Consider the following 16,827-nt stretch of genomic DNA (forward strand, 5'->3'; position numbering starts at 1 on the left):
GTTCCCTATTGTCCAATCAGCATTGGAGGTCAGATTCATAGCTGATTGGTCGAGAGAGCGATGCAGTCCTCGTCGATCACCATTTACTTAACATTTGCTTTATGAAAATATCGTTATGTTTAGTTCAGTGTATGTGTTTTTTGATCATTTATTTTTTGCTGTTGTATTTGTGTATATTTTGTATTGTGTATATTTGTGTATTGTGTTTTTGTTCGTTATTCGTTATGTGTATATTTGCTGTTGTGTTTAGCTTTTTTTTTTTTATTTAGCATTTTTTCCAGGTGCTTTTGTGTTGAACTTTTTGTTGTTTTGTTTCGCTATTTTTGTGTATTTTCATTTGCTGTTGTTTTTGTGTTTTGATTTCTTTAGCTTGTCTCATTTTCGTGTCTTTTAATTTGCTGTTGGATTTAGTTATTTGTTGTTGTGTTTTGACAACACAACAACAAATAAAACCATGGCTCGACTTCAATTTTGCGAGTGGGGGGTGCCTTGACCGCAGTTATTACGTATTCTTGGAACCGTCCAGACTATTGGTAATGCCGTACGAAACTATTTAACGTGAGTGACATGCTGAGAAAATGTGTTGAGTGACAAAGCAAACAAACAATTTGCATCGATCTATTGAATTTCATTACGTGCATTGAATCAAATGCAACACCCGACGAAATATGCCCCATACTTTCCAAACAAGTAGTGGTAAACTGTTCGCTACTGCGAATGCAATTTTAGCAACGTAAGGCCAGAAGCAATGCATAGGTCAGAAATACAGCGAAAATAGTAAGCTAGAAACTTGTGTGAAGTGCACGTCTAATCGTATTTTATTTGTCCCAATACCTGCACAGTGGCCCAACAGGGGCTCCCCTGGCATTTGTGATCCAGCTGCATTTGTCTGTCCAACGTTCGGCACACCTCACCAACAAGTCAACTCGATTATCCATCTGGAATGAGCGCCTGGCCCAAGTGATGCCACCTGTCCGTCGGAACCAACATCAGCAATCACCAATATGTGCTTGTCTCAGGTGCGCTGTGCTTGCAGATGTTGCTGAGGTTGTTTAAAAATTTTTTTTTTAAATAAATCTGTCTGCACAGTTCATCCGAATGTCTCTTCAGTTCAAGCTTGCACTCCTGCACTTAAACTGGCATCACTGTAATATTTATCACACTGCAACCTTTTAAGATAACCTTTATTTGTCCCATTCATTCATTCATCTTCCGAGCCGCTTGATCCTCACTAGGGTCGCGGGGGGCGCTGGAGCCTATCCCAGCTGTCTCCGGGCAGTAGGCGGGGGACACCCTGAATTGGTTGCCAGCCAATCGCAGGGCACACAGAGATGAACAACCATCCAAGCTCACACTCACACCTAGGGACAATTTAGAGCGTTCAATCAGCCTGCCACGCATGTTTTTTGAATGTGGGAGGAAACCGGAGCACCCGGAGAAAACCCACGCAGGCCCGGGGAGAACATGCAAACTCCACACAGGGAGGCCGCAGCTGGAATCGAACCCGGTACCTCTGCACTGTGAAGCCGACGTGCTAACCACTGGACTACCGGGCCGCCCCTATTTGTCCCACACTGGGGAAATTTTAGGTCATTGTTGAGCAATTAAGTGATGCCGAAATGATCGGCAGCATCAGCAGTGAAAAAAAGACCTAACTGTGTCTGCATTTAGTACTAATACAATGATTATGAATTTTTTTTTTTTTTTTTGCTGCTGATAAACATTTGCTTCTTACCTCAGCCATAACCGTAATTAAAAACTCGACTTTGAAACCACCAACCCGAGGTAAAAAAAGACGACTAGGAAAAATGAAACCTCGTTTAAAACCGTACTCTGAAACGCTAACAGTGTTTTAAACCAGGGGTCCCCAACCTTTTTTGCCACACGGGCCTGTTTAAGTTAGACAATATTTTCAGGGACCGGCATTTAAGGTGTGGCGGATTAATACAACTAAATAACATGGAATGAGCTGCATGAAAATTGTGGTGTTTTCGAAATATAATAATAAACGCAAGGAGCGTCTAATCTGGCCGCAACACTGATTAGCTATGTTAATGTTTAATGCCTTCAAAATACGATACAACGGAAATTCAAAGTGCATGAAAATGACCACTCACCACAGCCCCGAGCTTGATTTTCTGCAATTAGACAGTCCCATCTCGGGGTATGGGGGACAATGGCACCTCAAGTGTGTGGTTTATGTCCAGTCTACTTCGTAATTTTGTTTTAGTCGCCGTTGCTGCAGAAACTACCCACTTCACACAGGTAGGATGTCGGAAATAGCAACAGTGCTATTGTGGCGATCTCAGAGTATTCGGCCATAACTTGAATCGAGTTGTCTCGAACGTACTTTTAAAGCCGCCGTCATTTGCGATCTCCAAGCAGCTGTTTTACTCATTTTGTGGGCTTCGGTGTTTTGTTTTTGAGCGTCATCGGTATCCGGTAATTTTTCAAAATAAAACATATTTCGTATTCTGAAATAAAACGGAAATAAGGCAAGTTGCGGGGCGGCCCGGTAGGCCAGTGGTTAGCACGTCGGCTTCACAGTGCAGAGATACCGGGTTCGATTCCAGCTCCGGCGTCCCTGTGTGGAGTTTGCATATTCTCCCCGGGCCTGCGTGGGTTTTCTCCGGGTGCTACGGTTTCCTCCCACATTCCAAAAACATGCGCGGCAGGCTGATTGAACACTCTAAATTGTCCCTAGGTGTGAGTGTGAGTGCGAATGGTTGTTCGTCTCTGTGTGCCCTGTGATAGGCTGGCAACCGATTCAGGGTGTCCCCCGCCTACTGCCCGGAGACAGCTGGGATAGGCTCCAGCACCCCCTGCGACCCTAGTGAGGATCAAGCGGTTCAGAAGATGAATGAATGAATAAGGCAAGTTGCCAAATGCCCTGCGGTCCGGTACCGGTCCGCGGACCGGCGGTTGCTGTTTTAAACTCATTTGAAACTGTAACCCTAATTTGAAAATGTACTTGGAAAGCCTAATCCTAGTTGAAACCCCTATGTTGAAACCCTAACACTAATTTAAAACCCTAATCCTATTTTTAAACCATACATTAACACTCTAGTTTAAAACCCTACTTTGAAAACCTAATCATTGTTTAAAACGCTACTTTGAAGCCCCACCACTGCTATAAAAACTTACCTTTAAACTCCAACCCTAGTTTAAAACCCCTACTTCCAGTTTAAAAGCCTACTTTGGAACCCTAGCCATAGTTTAAAACCCTACTTTGAGGAAGTGTGCACGGCCACCCACTCATTCACGTCAGGTGGGAGGTCTACATGTGTGATTAAATCAACAAGACATGCGATGCGTAGTATTAGCCAAGTCATTTATTCTCAATTCTGTGAGAAGACTTTGAATCCTAAAACAGATTCCGGTTTCAGCTCAGCAACAGCGAAATTCCGAGCCTCAATTTTCAAAGCTCACAATCCAAGTGGGAGTGACGCTGTGATTTGCCAGACCTCGATTTGTAACGGAGCGCTTCCGTGTGGTTAAAAAGAAAACCGACCCAGTTACAGACGCTTATACAGTTGGCTATAAAGTATATATAAAAGCACATTTGCACCTCTCATTTACATTTCGGCTTGATGTGTAATTCCGTCACTGCCTTAAGGTGACGGGCAGTATCAGCAAATTGTCATGCAAAGTGACACATCCCGCGTTTTTTTTCCCCCCCTTCTTCTTCCACGTGATGAAACTGCTTTCAACAACGGGGAAAATAAAATATGCACACACAACAGCAGAACCTTAGTTAGCGTTCACGCCCGACAAAAACAAGGCTCTTTAAAGCCTTTACGTGTTGAATTTGTATGTTCTCCGTGGGCAACAAAACACGAGCATGAGCGGGGTTGTCGTGTATCAACATGCCAACAGCGTGACTGACAGGTGAACGGTTAGAGGACTAATCCAAAGTCACCTGCGATTGGCTTCTGGTTGCCAGAACAATACAAGCGGATAGAAAAAAAAAAAAAGAAGTGGTTTCAAGAGTTGAAGCACTGCCAATTGCTTTAACACTGTAACAAAAGATGAATTTCTGACCAGAGGAGGAAAAGCTGATGCAGCAGCGATGAGTTTGGTGTTAACGATCCTTGCCCGGATCCTTTGCTAGTGAGCAGGACCATCTGATCCTCTGTGGTCTGCCCCGACGGCCTCAGAAACGTTGCTAAATCCTTGTTCTCTACAAAGTAATCAAAGGGAAAAGCAAGCGATATGAAGGAAAACTCAAAATTCGATTTTCCACACAAAGAAAATAACATTGCTGACAGACAGGAGCTTTCTGTTCTATTAACTCCCTGTTGTTACGTCATCATACCGATACTTGTTACGAGTGGAGCTTATTCGCCGCCATGATGGCGATGACGAGTGACGTGCGCCGTGTCGACATTAAACGGAAAGCCAACTTTTGGCTCTGCGGTTCCACATCGTGCTCTCACTGCGCTAGCTAGTCAGCCATTGCTCACTTGTCACTTGCGCGCCACAAATTAGCGTGCAACTAAGCATTTTCCGATACGAGCAGCGGAAAGCAGGGACGCTCGAGTGACTGTTCACTATTGATGCACAATTTCCCCGCCGCCATATTGATTTCGTGACATTTATTTATGAAATTTGCATTGGCCAGACTCTGAAGCGTCTTGGCGGCCTGACACGTCACCGTGTTGGCCCCCGGGCCTCCGTTGTTGTCGGATGAATAAAAGGCATAAAAAAAAATTATATCTTTGCCAGAAGCTGACAACACTTGTAAAACGTTTTGTTTATTCGCCGCCACAGAGACGCGTTGATGGAAGTTGTGATTCTTGAGTAAGGAGCAAAACCCGCCACGTTTAGCGGGCAGCAGTCAATGGCTCATCGCTAAACTTGCTATCGCTAGCTCGCGGCTCCGTCTCACCCAAGTAACGTTTTTGGGATGCTCGTTGAATTAAAGGCAAAAAGGAAAGGAAAAAAAAAGTGGCAATATCTTCCATAATTCGAATGTATGGAGGAAAAGTAAAAAGTTGTCTGAAAAAGAATGAAGCAAAATAGACTGAGTGATAAGACACACTTTCCAGAATAAAGCAGTGCAGATTAGGCAATATAGGATCCGAGATATGGATTTAAAAATGGACATTTTAGTTTGTGCACGTCTCACTCCCGCTGATCCGAGCAGAACTCCGCCACGACAAACGAATCGTCAATGTTTGCGTCAGTGTCGGCAAGCGATGAACGACAGCGGCCAGCAAAAGGCTTCAAACGCGGACTCACACTCACCTGAGAAGCTGTTCCAGTTCCCGCTTGATCTTGGTCACGACAGGCGGACCCTGGTAGGCCAGAGCCGTGTAAATCTGAACCAGTGACGCACCGGCACGGATTTTATCCATGGCGTCCTGTCCGCTGGCCACGCCGCCGATTCCAATGATTGTCACTTTCCCTGGGAGAACATCATCACACTGACACCGACTGTCACTTTGCAGAGGAGGAGGAAAAAAAAGTAAAAGAAAAGAAAAGGGACGTACTGTACCTTTTGTGAGTCTGTACATTTCACTGACGGTGTTTGTGGACATGTCTTTGAGAGGCTGCCCACTCAGCCCGCCGGTCTCACACTTTTGAGGATCTTGGAGCCCCTCTGGCCGGGACACAGTCGTGTTGCACACCATTAAGCCGTCCACTCCCAGCTGGAAAAAATAAAAATAAAAAAAATAAATCACAAATGTGTCTCTGTGGGTGCGTTTGTGAGGCGAGAGCTTGACAAGCATGCGCGTCCCCCAATGTATGTTGGAGGGAGAGATACCGACGCACGTTGCTACCGACTGCTGTCAGGCTGCTGAATAAAAATAACAACAATAATAATAATAATTCATTCATTCATTCATTCATTCATTCATCTTCCGAGCCGCTTGATCCTCACTAGGGTCGCGGGGGGTGCTGGAGCCTATCCCAGCTGTCTTCGGGCAGTAGGCGGGGGACACCCTGAATCGGTTGCCAGCCAATCGCAGGGCACACAGAAACGAACAACCATCCACGCCCACACTCACACCTAGGGACAATTTAGAGTGTTCAATTAGCCTGCCACTCATGTTTTTGGAACGTGGGAGGAAACCGGAGCACCCGGAGAAAACCCACGCAGGCCCGGGGAGAACATGCAAACTCCACACAGGGAGGCCGGAGCTGGAATCGAACCCGGTACCTCTGCACTGTGAAGCCGACGTGCTAACCACTGGACTACCGGGCCGCCATAATAATAATAATAATTATTATAATTAAATGATGTAAAAGACAATTGTAAATAGCACTGCGATTGATCCATTTTGTGTTTATATTGCACTTCATTGAACGTTTTTTTTCTTCTTTCTTCTTTCTACCTACATTCTTGCAGCTGGAGGCTGTAAAACTCCCCAGTGTGGGACAAATAAAGGATATCTTATCTTATCTTATCTTATGTCGTCCGCAATAAGAACCTCCTCGCAAAGATTGTTGTGAAAATATTTGCCCTACTTAATGCCGCTTCCATTAAGGTTTGTCTTGTACTCACTCCACTGAGCACAAAGAAACACCGCTGTGTGCTTTCTCAAAACGACCTCCAGAAGTAGCGCTGAGGTCACGGCGTCAAGGGCAAGTTCGACGGAGAACTTTTAAAGCCTCCGCGGTCTAAAGGACGAAAAAGCTTTTTCATTTCAACAAAAAGGAATTATGCATGGCATGTCTGTAGCGGTTGTCAAGAATTTAGAGATTAATTAAGTGTTGCCTTTCCTGCAGTCGTTCGATTTTTTTTGACGACCAGAAGGTGGCGATATTGTCCCTGAAAAATCATCCAGTCGTCTTTTTCAAGGCCGAGCTGAGTTGGCGCGCTGCTGCGTGACAACGGACCGCAAATGGAAGGCAGTCCGATACATTTACAGGGTTCCTACAATTTAAGGCTTTTGCCTGAAATTTTCCAACAATTTAAGGCAAAATTCAAGACTTTTTTAATGCCATTGAAAATAAAAATTTGATGCCAACTTCACAATCAACCCTCAATGTTCCGTGCCGCGTCTGGTCTTAAGACTCCCGACTAAAAATGCATCAGCGTTGAGTTGGTTGTGTGATGTCGCCACGAGAGTCATTGAGTAAATAATTTCTTTGCCATTTGCCGATTTTAAACAGACCGCGAAATCAAACAAGCAAACTGTCTGGCAATAAATGGAAACGATATCGACTCAAGATTCGATTGAAATCAAACGCTCAACCTCAGTAACGACGTCGGCAATGTCGCGTTTGTCCTGCGCGCTGAGGTCAGGCGCAATCTTGACCAGCACCGGAGGCTTGTGACTTCCTTGCATCCCATTGCGCTCCCTCAACACCTGCCATTTTTTGGAGAGCACACAAATAGAAACAAATGGAACCAGTCTTAAAGTGGCAAATCAGAAGCAACGCGACAAGGCTCAAACAAACCTCGCAATTTTCTGTCTAGCAAATCTTAAGTGAGCAAAAGATTTGCCAAAGCTTGTCAATATACTGAATGAACCTTTGAGGTGGCAAGCGTGGCGGTGGCTTAGATGAGTTCAAACTAAGGCCAAACTTAAAAACAAGAGCACGCTAAAGGGAATTGGAAGCGTTTCGTTCTTAAAACAAGAAATGCCGGGTTGCTTTGAGATGAGAAGAAAAAAAACTTTTTTTGTGACAATCATCTGCGGTATAGGAAACACAAAAGGTAGAGCTGAGATTTAAAATAAAATAAAATTTAAAAAATTATATATATATATATATTTGTAAAAAAAAAATATATATATATATATATATAATATATATATATAGAGGCGGCCCGGTAGTCCAGTGGTTAGCACATCGGCTTCACAGTGCAGAGGTACCGGGTTCGATTCCAGCTCCGGCCTCCCTGTGTGGAGTTGGCATGTTCTCCCCGGGCCTGCGTGGGTTTTCTCCGGGTGCTCCGGTTTCCTCCCACATTCCAAAAACATGCATGGCAGGCTGATTGAACACTCTAAAAATTGTCCCTAGGTGTGAGTGTGAGTGCGAATGGTTGTTCGTCTCTGTGTGCCCTGCGATTGGCTGGCAACCGATTCAGGGTGTCCCCCGCCTACTGCCCGAAGACAGATGGGATAGGCTCCAGCACCCCCCGCGACCCTAGTGAGGATCAAGCGGCTCGGAAGATGAATGAATAATATATATAGATAAAAATAAAAATTTAAAATAAGGTGAAACTTGCTTGCAGTTGCGTGGATGCTCGCATAAGTCAAGTCATTAGCCGAGGTTGCGACATACCGAACGTAGGAGGCGGCGGAGCTCAGCTTTGCCTTGTAGGTCACGCAGACCGGGCGTATTGGGACTGCTGACGTTCACCACAAGGTAGTCAGCCAGCGGGCCTAGCACGCTCATCCCCTCCAAGTAATCTGCCCCCGCATCCTGGGACTGCTTGTTCTTTCCCAGGTTGATGCCCAGGGGAAGGCCAGCTAGAAAAAAAGAAAAAATAAATAAAGACAGGAAAAACACAACAGTTTGCATCATCACACGCGTGACTCAACCGGAGCACCGACTAATGAGGGTGAAAGAAGAAAACGCCACCGTTAGGCGGACACAAAGAAATATTCAGCGAGGCAAAAATCCACAACGAGGAAAAACAAACCTCGTGTTCGCTCCCGTTGAGCTGCCTGGCGGTCTTTCAACCTCTGTAGCGCTTCTCGAGCGCCGCAGCTGTTGAAACCGTACCTAGACAGAAGCGCACAAACACACACACGATTCTTATGACTAAAGCGTCGAAACATCAACTTATGAGCAAAACTTGCATTTAAGCGCGTTCGTTGGAACCCTTCATTGAAACGGCCCCATGAGTCAAATGCTGCACACTCATTCACTCCCAAAGACGTTTTTAAACGTCTTTTCAGACTTGGTCTAGAATTGGCGGGTACTGAATGAGTTGTTAATAGATGTTGCCAGATGTAAACTCATATTTACTTCTGTTCGCTGTACTTACAATATCACGTCCATCTATTATGCCATACTATGCACTTCTTGCTAAAATTGCAATATTGTAGCTCTTGATCATCTTGTGCCTGTTCCAAGAAAAAGAAAGCCCCTAAAGCCAACCACTACGGCAAAGCTATAAAACAAAGAAGAAAAGTTGTCTTTCCTGTACTTGTTGAATTTTGTTCTATTTGACACAAGCACATTCATAATATTTTCTTCATCAAGTTACGGTGTTTAACAATCACATAATGGTTGCCAGCTGGCTCTTCTTGGCCACTTGACGGCGCTATAGAGCATATGAAGATTGGACCCATGAGCCAAACAATTGGCGGGAATGTTTCAATTTCGCCATCACCGGCGATTGGTGAAGCTGCAAATTTGTCAATAAATCTATGGACGATGACATTCATTTGTTTTTTATAATGTCTCCATTAAGAATGATAAAAGTACCTGTTGATGATGGCACTGTCTGCTGCCAGTCGGAACACACGTGGTTTGGGGTTGCCGTCTTGCGGTTTGGGGGTGACGGTCCCGACTTCGACAAAGCCAAAGCCTATTTTGTACAAACCGTCCACCGCTTCTCCGTGCTTATCGAAGCCTGCCGCGATCCCAACGGGATTTCTGAACTTCAAGCCCAGGACGTCAACTCCCTGCACACATTAGAGGACCAACATAGTTCTAGAGGACACAATTTTGCCTTGAAAGAGGAAGATGATGGACTCACCAGTGACTCGGGGTCCTGATAGCGGTTGAGAGGAACCAAACCCAGACTGATCATTTTTACAGCGAGCACGTGGGCCGTCTCTGCGCCCATTAACCTTTGCAGCAGGGGCATCAGCTGGTTGGCATAGAAACGCTCATCTCCCATCACTGTGAGGTAGGAGGCAAAGAGGAGGCTACCCGAGCTGATGATCTTCACTGCCTCTTTTAGCTGCTTCTGTTCTCAGACGGGAGAAAAGATCACAACAACATGCAAGATGAAGGTTGACAGAGGCATTAACATACTGGATCGTTTCATAACATTCTGATGACGTACTCTTCTGTCATTTTGCCTTAAATGATCATTCAATTTACATTCTTCTGGCATTCGTAATGCATGAAGTGTAAATATTTTGTTACGGTAATCAAGTACTGCATATGTTAATAGGCGTTATTCCTTCAACCTCATTGGTTGAAGATACAAGGGGGGGGAAAGACTAGGCGTAAATGTTAATAATAATAATAATAATAATAATAAATTTTATTTATAAGCGCCTTTCAAGGACACTTTACAATAACAAAAAACATTCTTGGCTGGTTGAGATCTGAGCACATCATAATACTACTACAGATCGCCACGAAATATAGCTCAAGGCGCTACTGCAACAACTGATACACTGACGAAGGACTGCCACAAAGCCTGATTTACTGCCTGTTCTGTTTGGCAAACCGCGGGGCTTAAGAACCATATTCCTCAGTTATGTCAGCGATAAAAACAAGTTAAAGTTTCATTTTACCTTCAAATGTGCCGCCATCGAGACACAGGCTGATATTCAGCGAAAGTCACGTTTCCCTTCCGTGAATTGCACAACCGCGCGTGGTTGGAACTAAGCGTCATCCTATCGCGATATTTCCACCGACATGTTACTTGGCCGAAAGGATTGGAGGACATTAGAGATATGTCCACTAGAGGGTGCATTAGCTGGTTGAGACGCCGTCGTCTTCAACCGGGACTCCCTTCACTTCAGTGCCATTTAACATCATTTGAAATTGGACAATATATGAATAATTATATAATTTACCATTTCAAATAACCAAATTTTATGCAGTTCAATTTGCAGCACCAGACAACTGTGTCATTCAGAAATGCACCACTAGATTGCAGCAGACACTCCATGTAGTTTTTTTTCTGAATTTGATATTAATCTTACATTATAATGAGTTTACGATTGATGCTAGGGCCACGATGGTTAAAACGGAGGTAAATATTTATTGAAAAAAAACTAGAAAGAAACATTTTAATGGGAATGGATGAGATATAATTTTCCCCATCGTGTGCGTGGAAGCTTCTTGCCTTGTATACAAGTAGCAATTTTTTTTCAAACCACATTGCATTATAAGAAAAAAAAAGGACATATAGACTAGACATTGGCCAAAAACCAACACATGTACTGATTAAATTCTGAGTTAACACATGTCTCTTAGTGTTTGCGGTATTATGCACATCCAAGCTTATTTACAATTGAACACATTTAGTTGCCAAACTGCAGCATATTGAACTGATGTCGTACAATCTGGAGCAGGTGTCTCATTGTTTCGCCAATAGACTCTCATTGAACAACAATACAACCAAATCCCGGATAATCATTGTACGACAGAATTTTAACAGTAGGGGGTCAGTGGTGTGTGGTGTCAAAGTTATTGTTTGAGACAGATGTCACAAGTTTGCTGTATTTCCATTTGGGATAGGCATTTGAAGATATGTATTTTTTTGTTAATTGAAATGTATAATAATAATAATAATAGTAATAATAATAGAATGTTTTTTTTAGATGACGGCAGTCGGAGAGAGTGTACGAAATAAATACATAATTGATACAGATTGATATTTATTCTTAATTGAAAGCGAGGAATGTGCTTTTGAAGCTATGTTCAGTCATGTCATCTGAGCCTCATCCCTCATCGCATATGAACAGAACATTCACTCACAACTAGATGCCGACATTTTCTAAAAATCACCATCACAACTTGAGTCCAAGTGCTATAAAGACTTCAAAGACTTCCATCAATCCATTTTCTAATCCTCTTTATCCGCACAAAGGTCGCGGGGCGTGCTGGAGCCTATCCCAGCTCTCTTTGGGCAGCAGGCGGGGGACACCCTGAACCGGTTGCCAGCCAATCGCAGGGCACTCAGAGACAAACAACCATCCCCGCGCACACTCACACCCGGGGACGATTTAGAGTGTCCAATCAGCCTGCCATGCATGTTTTTGGAATGTGGGAGGAAACCGGAGTACCCGGAGAAAACCCACGCTGGCCTGGGAAGAACATGCAAACTCCACACAGGGAGGCTGGAGCTGGAATCGAACCCGGTACCTCTGCACTGTGAGGTCAACGCTCCAACCATTGGCTCACCAGACTTCTTTTCCTCAAAGGAAAGCTTTCTCGTTGCATTGCGGGTTTTTTGAGGGCATCACAGACTCACTGCAGTTGTGAATGAATTTGAAGGGTGTCATTGTATCTCCAGTGGGGTGGTCCTGGCCACTGGATGGGGGGTGCCTGATTACACATGAGTTGAGTGAGCGGGAGCAAGGACAATGCTGCTGTTAACACTGCTGGTGGGGACCTTTGGATGCACTGAATGTTTCATGTGACTCTGTGAGCGACCTGCACTCTGAGGTCAGAGATGAGCCCGGCGGCCTGGTGTTGGTGCAGGTTGCCTCGCATTGTTGGCGCACTTGTAACCAAATGCCAGCTTGCGAGGGGAGGGTTTGTGCATCAAGTCCAGAACTCGTTTTGTCCCGTTTTGCATGGATAATGAGGCATCTGTCTTCATGTACTTCATAAGAGACGTGAGGCTCACCGTTTCAATGGAAACAAAAACAGCAACAAAAAAAGCACAAGTGAGCTGATTTGTCAGCTCACAGACACACTCAGAGACACCGGAGCCATCGGACTCAATGATTTCAGAGTCCATCCATCCATCCATCCATTTTCCAAACCGCTTAATCCTCACCAGGGTCGCGGGGGTGCTGGAGCCTATCCCAGCCATCTTCGGGCAGTAGGCGGGGGACACCCTGAATTAGTTGCCAGCCAATCACAGGGCACACAGAGACAAACAACCATCCACACTCACATTCACACCTAGGGACAATTTAAAGCGTCCAATCAGCCTGCCATGCATGTTTTTTGGAATGTGGGAGGAAACCGGAGCACCCGGAGAAAACCCACGCAGGCCCGGGGAGAACATGCAAACTCCACACAGGGAGGCCGGAGCTGGAATCGAACCCGGTACCTCTGCACTGTGAAGCCGACGTGCTAACCACTGGACTACCGGGCCGCCGATTTCAGAGTCACTCGTTCTATTTATCAGATAGTATGTCCTATGAGTAGTAAACGTAATCAATTAAGTCAAACAAAGATGTTTCAGTCTTGGGACAGAAGGGAATTTGCTTGTTTCCCCTGGTAGTGCCCCATGGTCACAAACGTACCTGTGTGGAGTGTAACCCATCAATCAATTAAAAACTTGCAGGTGATTGTTGGAGCGATAATGGTCACCGTCCTGATTACTCCAACCCGTGACTGAGGCACCCAACTCTTCCTTGCGTGCGTCATCTCTTCTCAAATACATTCTGTTCACATGCGCGTCTGCTTATCAGTGCGATGTGCAACAAGGAATAGTAAATGTAATGTTTGGTTGACAGGTTATGAGGATAATCATTCCCTCTCTGCTCACCATTGCCGATTGGCCATCTCTGCTCTTTTTTTTTTGTATTTTGATTGTTTTTTTTGTTTTTTTAATGTTTCAATTTCAAAATGAGGCGGCCCGGTAGTCCAGTGGTTAGCACGTCGGCTTCACAGTGCAGAGGTACCGGGTTCGATTCCAGCTCCGGCCTCCCTGTGTGGAGTTTGCATGTTCTCCCCGGGCCTACGTGGGTTTTCTCCGGGTGCTCCGGTTTCCTCCCACATTCCAAAAACATGCGTGGCAGGCTGATTGAACACTCTAAATTGTCCCTAGGTGTGAGTGTGAGCGTGGATGGTTGTTCGTCTATGTGTGCCCTGCGATTGGCTGGCAACTGATTCAGGGTGTCCCCCGCCTACTGCCCGGAGACAGCTGGGATAGGCTCCAGCACCCCCCGCGACCCTAGTGAGGATCAAGCGGTTAGGAAGATTAATGAATGAATTTCTAAATGACTCATAATATTGCTTATTTTTGCACTGTACATGGCAATCATCCGCGCGATAAATAACTCGACAGTATTTTAACATATTTAACGTTTTGACTCCTGGACTGAATGAATTTCCATCATGAGGGAAATATTCGTTTCATTCCGACCAAAGTGAAGCTTCAAAAGCGCCATTGAGCCGATTTTTTGTGTTCTGAAGGTACTTTATATTGATTTGCCGTGCGAAAGCAACAACCTCACCCTTTTGAAGTTGAAGTTGACATGTGACAGGAGACCATCAGCCTCCCGCTGTGGACCTCACGGAGTCTGTGGAGTGGGAAAGATGATCTCGATGGTGTTTTGTCTTGGTGTAATCAGACAGCGACATCATCAATCATGAGCGGGGGAATGACTGCAGGTTACAAAAGCTGATAAGATAATGAGTGGGCCCACGGCGACCTGGTGAGCGACAGCTCAAGTTCCCTACCCGATGACATGGCGGCAGCTCGCCCTTCCCTCCTGCCTGCCTGCTCACCAGCTGAGAACACTGCTCGCTGAAATCCATCACGTTGAATGGATGATCGAAAATGGATTTCTATTTATTGGAAAAATTGAGAGGTGGCACAATAGTGGACTGCTTTGCACGTTTGCCTCACAGCGCAGAGGTCCATGGTTGTTGTTTCTATGCGTGTGCCCTACGATTGGTTGGCAACTAGTTCAGGGGGGGGACCACGCCTACCTACTGCCTCAAGTCATCTGGAATCGGCTCCAGCAAGCTCGCAAGCTATGTGAGGAAAAACTGATTGGAAAACGGAGGGATGGTAAAACGAGAAAGAACCAACAAGAATTGAATTTTGGTTGTTGGTCTCTCGGGTTGCCTTGATCATATATCGGATGCAAAAAATGTAACCAATAAAGCAGCCAGAGCTGCGGTGAAGGATGTGCATGAAATGGCAGAGCCAAACTTTTATCCTTTGGGGCGGGGTAGTTTTGATAATAATAATAACAATGATAACAACAACAAAAACAACAATAATAATAATAACAATTAATTAAATACATTAAGATGTAATTTATGTTGTTTCTGTTTAGAACCCGTTCATATGTCTTCTAACTTCCATCTTTTAATATTCTACGCACCCGATGAAAACTTTTCAGCTCGTTGACATGCTGTGAGAAGATATCGACCAGGGTTGAGCACATCGCTGCCCATCTTTAAAGCCCTCGTCAAAACTCACTTGTATTCTTTGGCGTTCGACTCAGCATGACTTAGATTTGTTCTTGATTTTACTGCTTGGTGCTTTCTACCGCCTTTATTACCGATTTGTTTTACTGTTTATTGTGTATGTTAAATCGCTCCATGTACAGCACTTTGTATGCAGCGATGGCTGTTTGAAAGTGCTCGAGAAATACTGTTTGACTTGACTTGACTTAGATTTGTTCTTGATTTTACTGCTTGGTGCTTTCTACCGCCTTTATTACTGATTCGTTTGACTGTTTATTGTGTATGTTCAATCGCTCCATGTACAGCACTTTGTATGCAGCGATGGCTGTTTGAAAGTGCTCTATAAATACTGTTGACTTGACTTGACTTGACTTAGATTTGTTCTTGATTTTACTGCTTGGTGCTTTCTACCGCCTTTATTACCGATTCGTCTTACTGTTTATTGTGTATGTTAAATCGCTCCATGTACAGCACTTTGTATGCAGCGATGGCTGTTTGAAAGTGCTCGAGAAATACTGTTGACTTGACTTGACTTGACTTAGATTTGTTCTTGATTTTACTGGTTGGTGCTTTCTACCGCCTTTATTACTGATTCGTTTTACTGTTTATTGTGTATGTTCAATCGCTCCATGTACAGCACTTTGTATGCAGCGATGGCTGTTTGAAAGTGCTCTATAAATACTGTTGACTTGATTTGACTTGACTTGACATTTTCACCACTACGTTAGCCGGGCTAAGGAAGAAGAGAACAGAAGAAATACAACACTCACTTTGTACACCGCCGTTTCTTTCGATTGGTTGCAGAAACTGTAAGCGACTTCACGGCACGTGAGAGGAACGTAAGAACGTAATGGATGCTATGAATGGATGAGTCCATGGAAATGTCTAATTTTTTTACAAATAGCAAGTACGTTTCATACACAAGGCAACTCCATGTGCTTCGCACAAGCAAAGACACATGACAGCTCACGGCATTCTGAAGCAAAGCTAGAAAATAAAAGGAGCAAAATGACTAAAAAGAACAGACGTTGACAACATTTAAACACATAAACAGAAGACTTAAACAAGAAAAGTAGGTTTCTCAAATGACTAAAAGACCATGCTGTGGTTAGCATGTTCCTGACTGTTTGTTTGGGCCGTATTGACAGGAGCTTGCAGCTTAGCATTTCATGTGCTCGTGGAAAAACATAATCTGTTCGCTGTGTGACTCTGCTGCGATAAGCAAAGCATGGCCGGACGTGTGCCGCCAGCCCTGAGCTCAATGACGAAGGGTCTGTCGCGCACGCTTGGGCCCACACTCTCACTCCCTGACATGTGCCGCTACTTGCTAATCCCTCACTGACGCCTCTATGGAGCATTACGCGCCACAATGAAACAATTAATGACCTGCACTGCAATGACCTCTCCCTCACCCCCACTGTATCTGTCTTTCGGTATAGCCATATTGGCTCACTGCGTTGTACGTCATAAGTAGGAGCCGCTGTCTGTTAACGGCTCATGAGAAGAATTTTGCCATCGACTGCTACTTCGATGCAGGCAACATAAAAAAGAGAGGACGTGAAGACTAGTGTAATTACGGCTGTGATACAAATGTGATACATTTATAAAAAAAAAAAAAATCAATCAAAATTGCGGGAAAAGTGCGCCCATCTGTTTCAATTAGTTGTTGTAAAATCCTGACTCGTATGGAGGCGGCATCTGCCTGCCTGCCGCGAAATAACATCTGACCATTTCGGATCATGTTGGTCAGTCTAGCATGAATGATGAAACACTCTTGAGAGCCTAATCTAATAAAATGTA

General features: G+C 44.6%; 1 protein-coding gene and 1 long non-coding RNA gene across 3 annotated transcripts in view; both read right to left on the minus strand.

Moving 5' to 3' along the window:
• Positions 1–16,827, minus strand: part of LOC127598985 (uncharacterized) — a 138,268-nt gene that overhangs the window by 13,993 nt on the left and 107,448 nt on the right. The window lies entirely within an intron of this gene.
• Positions 3,677–10,528, minus strand: dhodh (dihydroorotate dehydrogenase). 2 transcript variants are annotated; one of them, XM_052062541.1, is made up of 9 exons: positions 10,434–10,528; positions 9,662–9,874; positions 9,388–9,587; positions 8,597–8,679; positions 8,236–8,423; positions 7,203–7,316; positions 5,498–5,651; positions 5,248–5,407; positions 3,677–4,180 (listed from the first exon to the last, which is right to left on the minus strand). In XM_052062541.1, exons 1-9 carry the CDS (start codon positions 10,449–10,451, stop codon positions 4,108–4,110), a joined length of 1,203 nt encoding a protein of 400 aa, XP_051918501.1. In that variant the 5' UTR covers positions 10,452–10,528; the 3' UTR covers positions 3,677–4,107. The 2 variants fall into 2 exon arrangements, with proteins under 2 accessions (XP_051918501.1, XP_051918502.1); XM_052062542.1 differs by lacking the exon at positions 3,677–4,180 and having other exon boundaries at positions 5,288–5,426.

Source organism: Hippocampus zosterae, chromosome 4 (assembly GCF_025434085.1).
Source record: "Hippocampus zosterae strain Florida chromosome 4, ASM2543408v3, whole genome shotgun sequence".
Lineage (NCBI taxonomy): Eukaryota > Metazoa > Chordata > Actinopteri > Syngnathiformes > Syngnathidae > Hippocampus > Hippocampus zosterae.

Bases quoted from the DNA above. Each gene is read 5' to 3' on its own strand.
- dhodh (XM_052062541.1), bottom strand. The intron at 8,680-9,387 runs GTACTTTTATCA...GCTTCTGTCTAG, and splicing joins GACAGTGCCATCATCAACAG to GTACGGTTTCAACAGCTGCG. The intron at 4,181-5,247 runs GTGAGTGTGAGT...ATTACTTTGTAG, and splicing joins GAACTGGAACAGCTTCTCAG to AGAACAAGGATTTAGCAACG.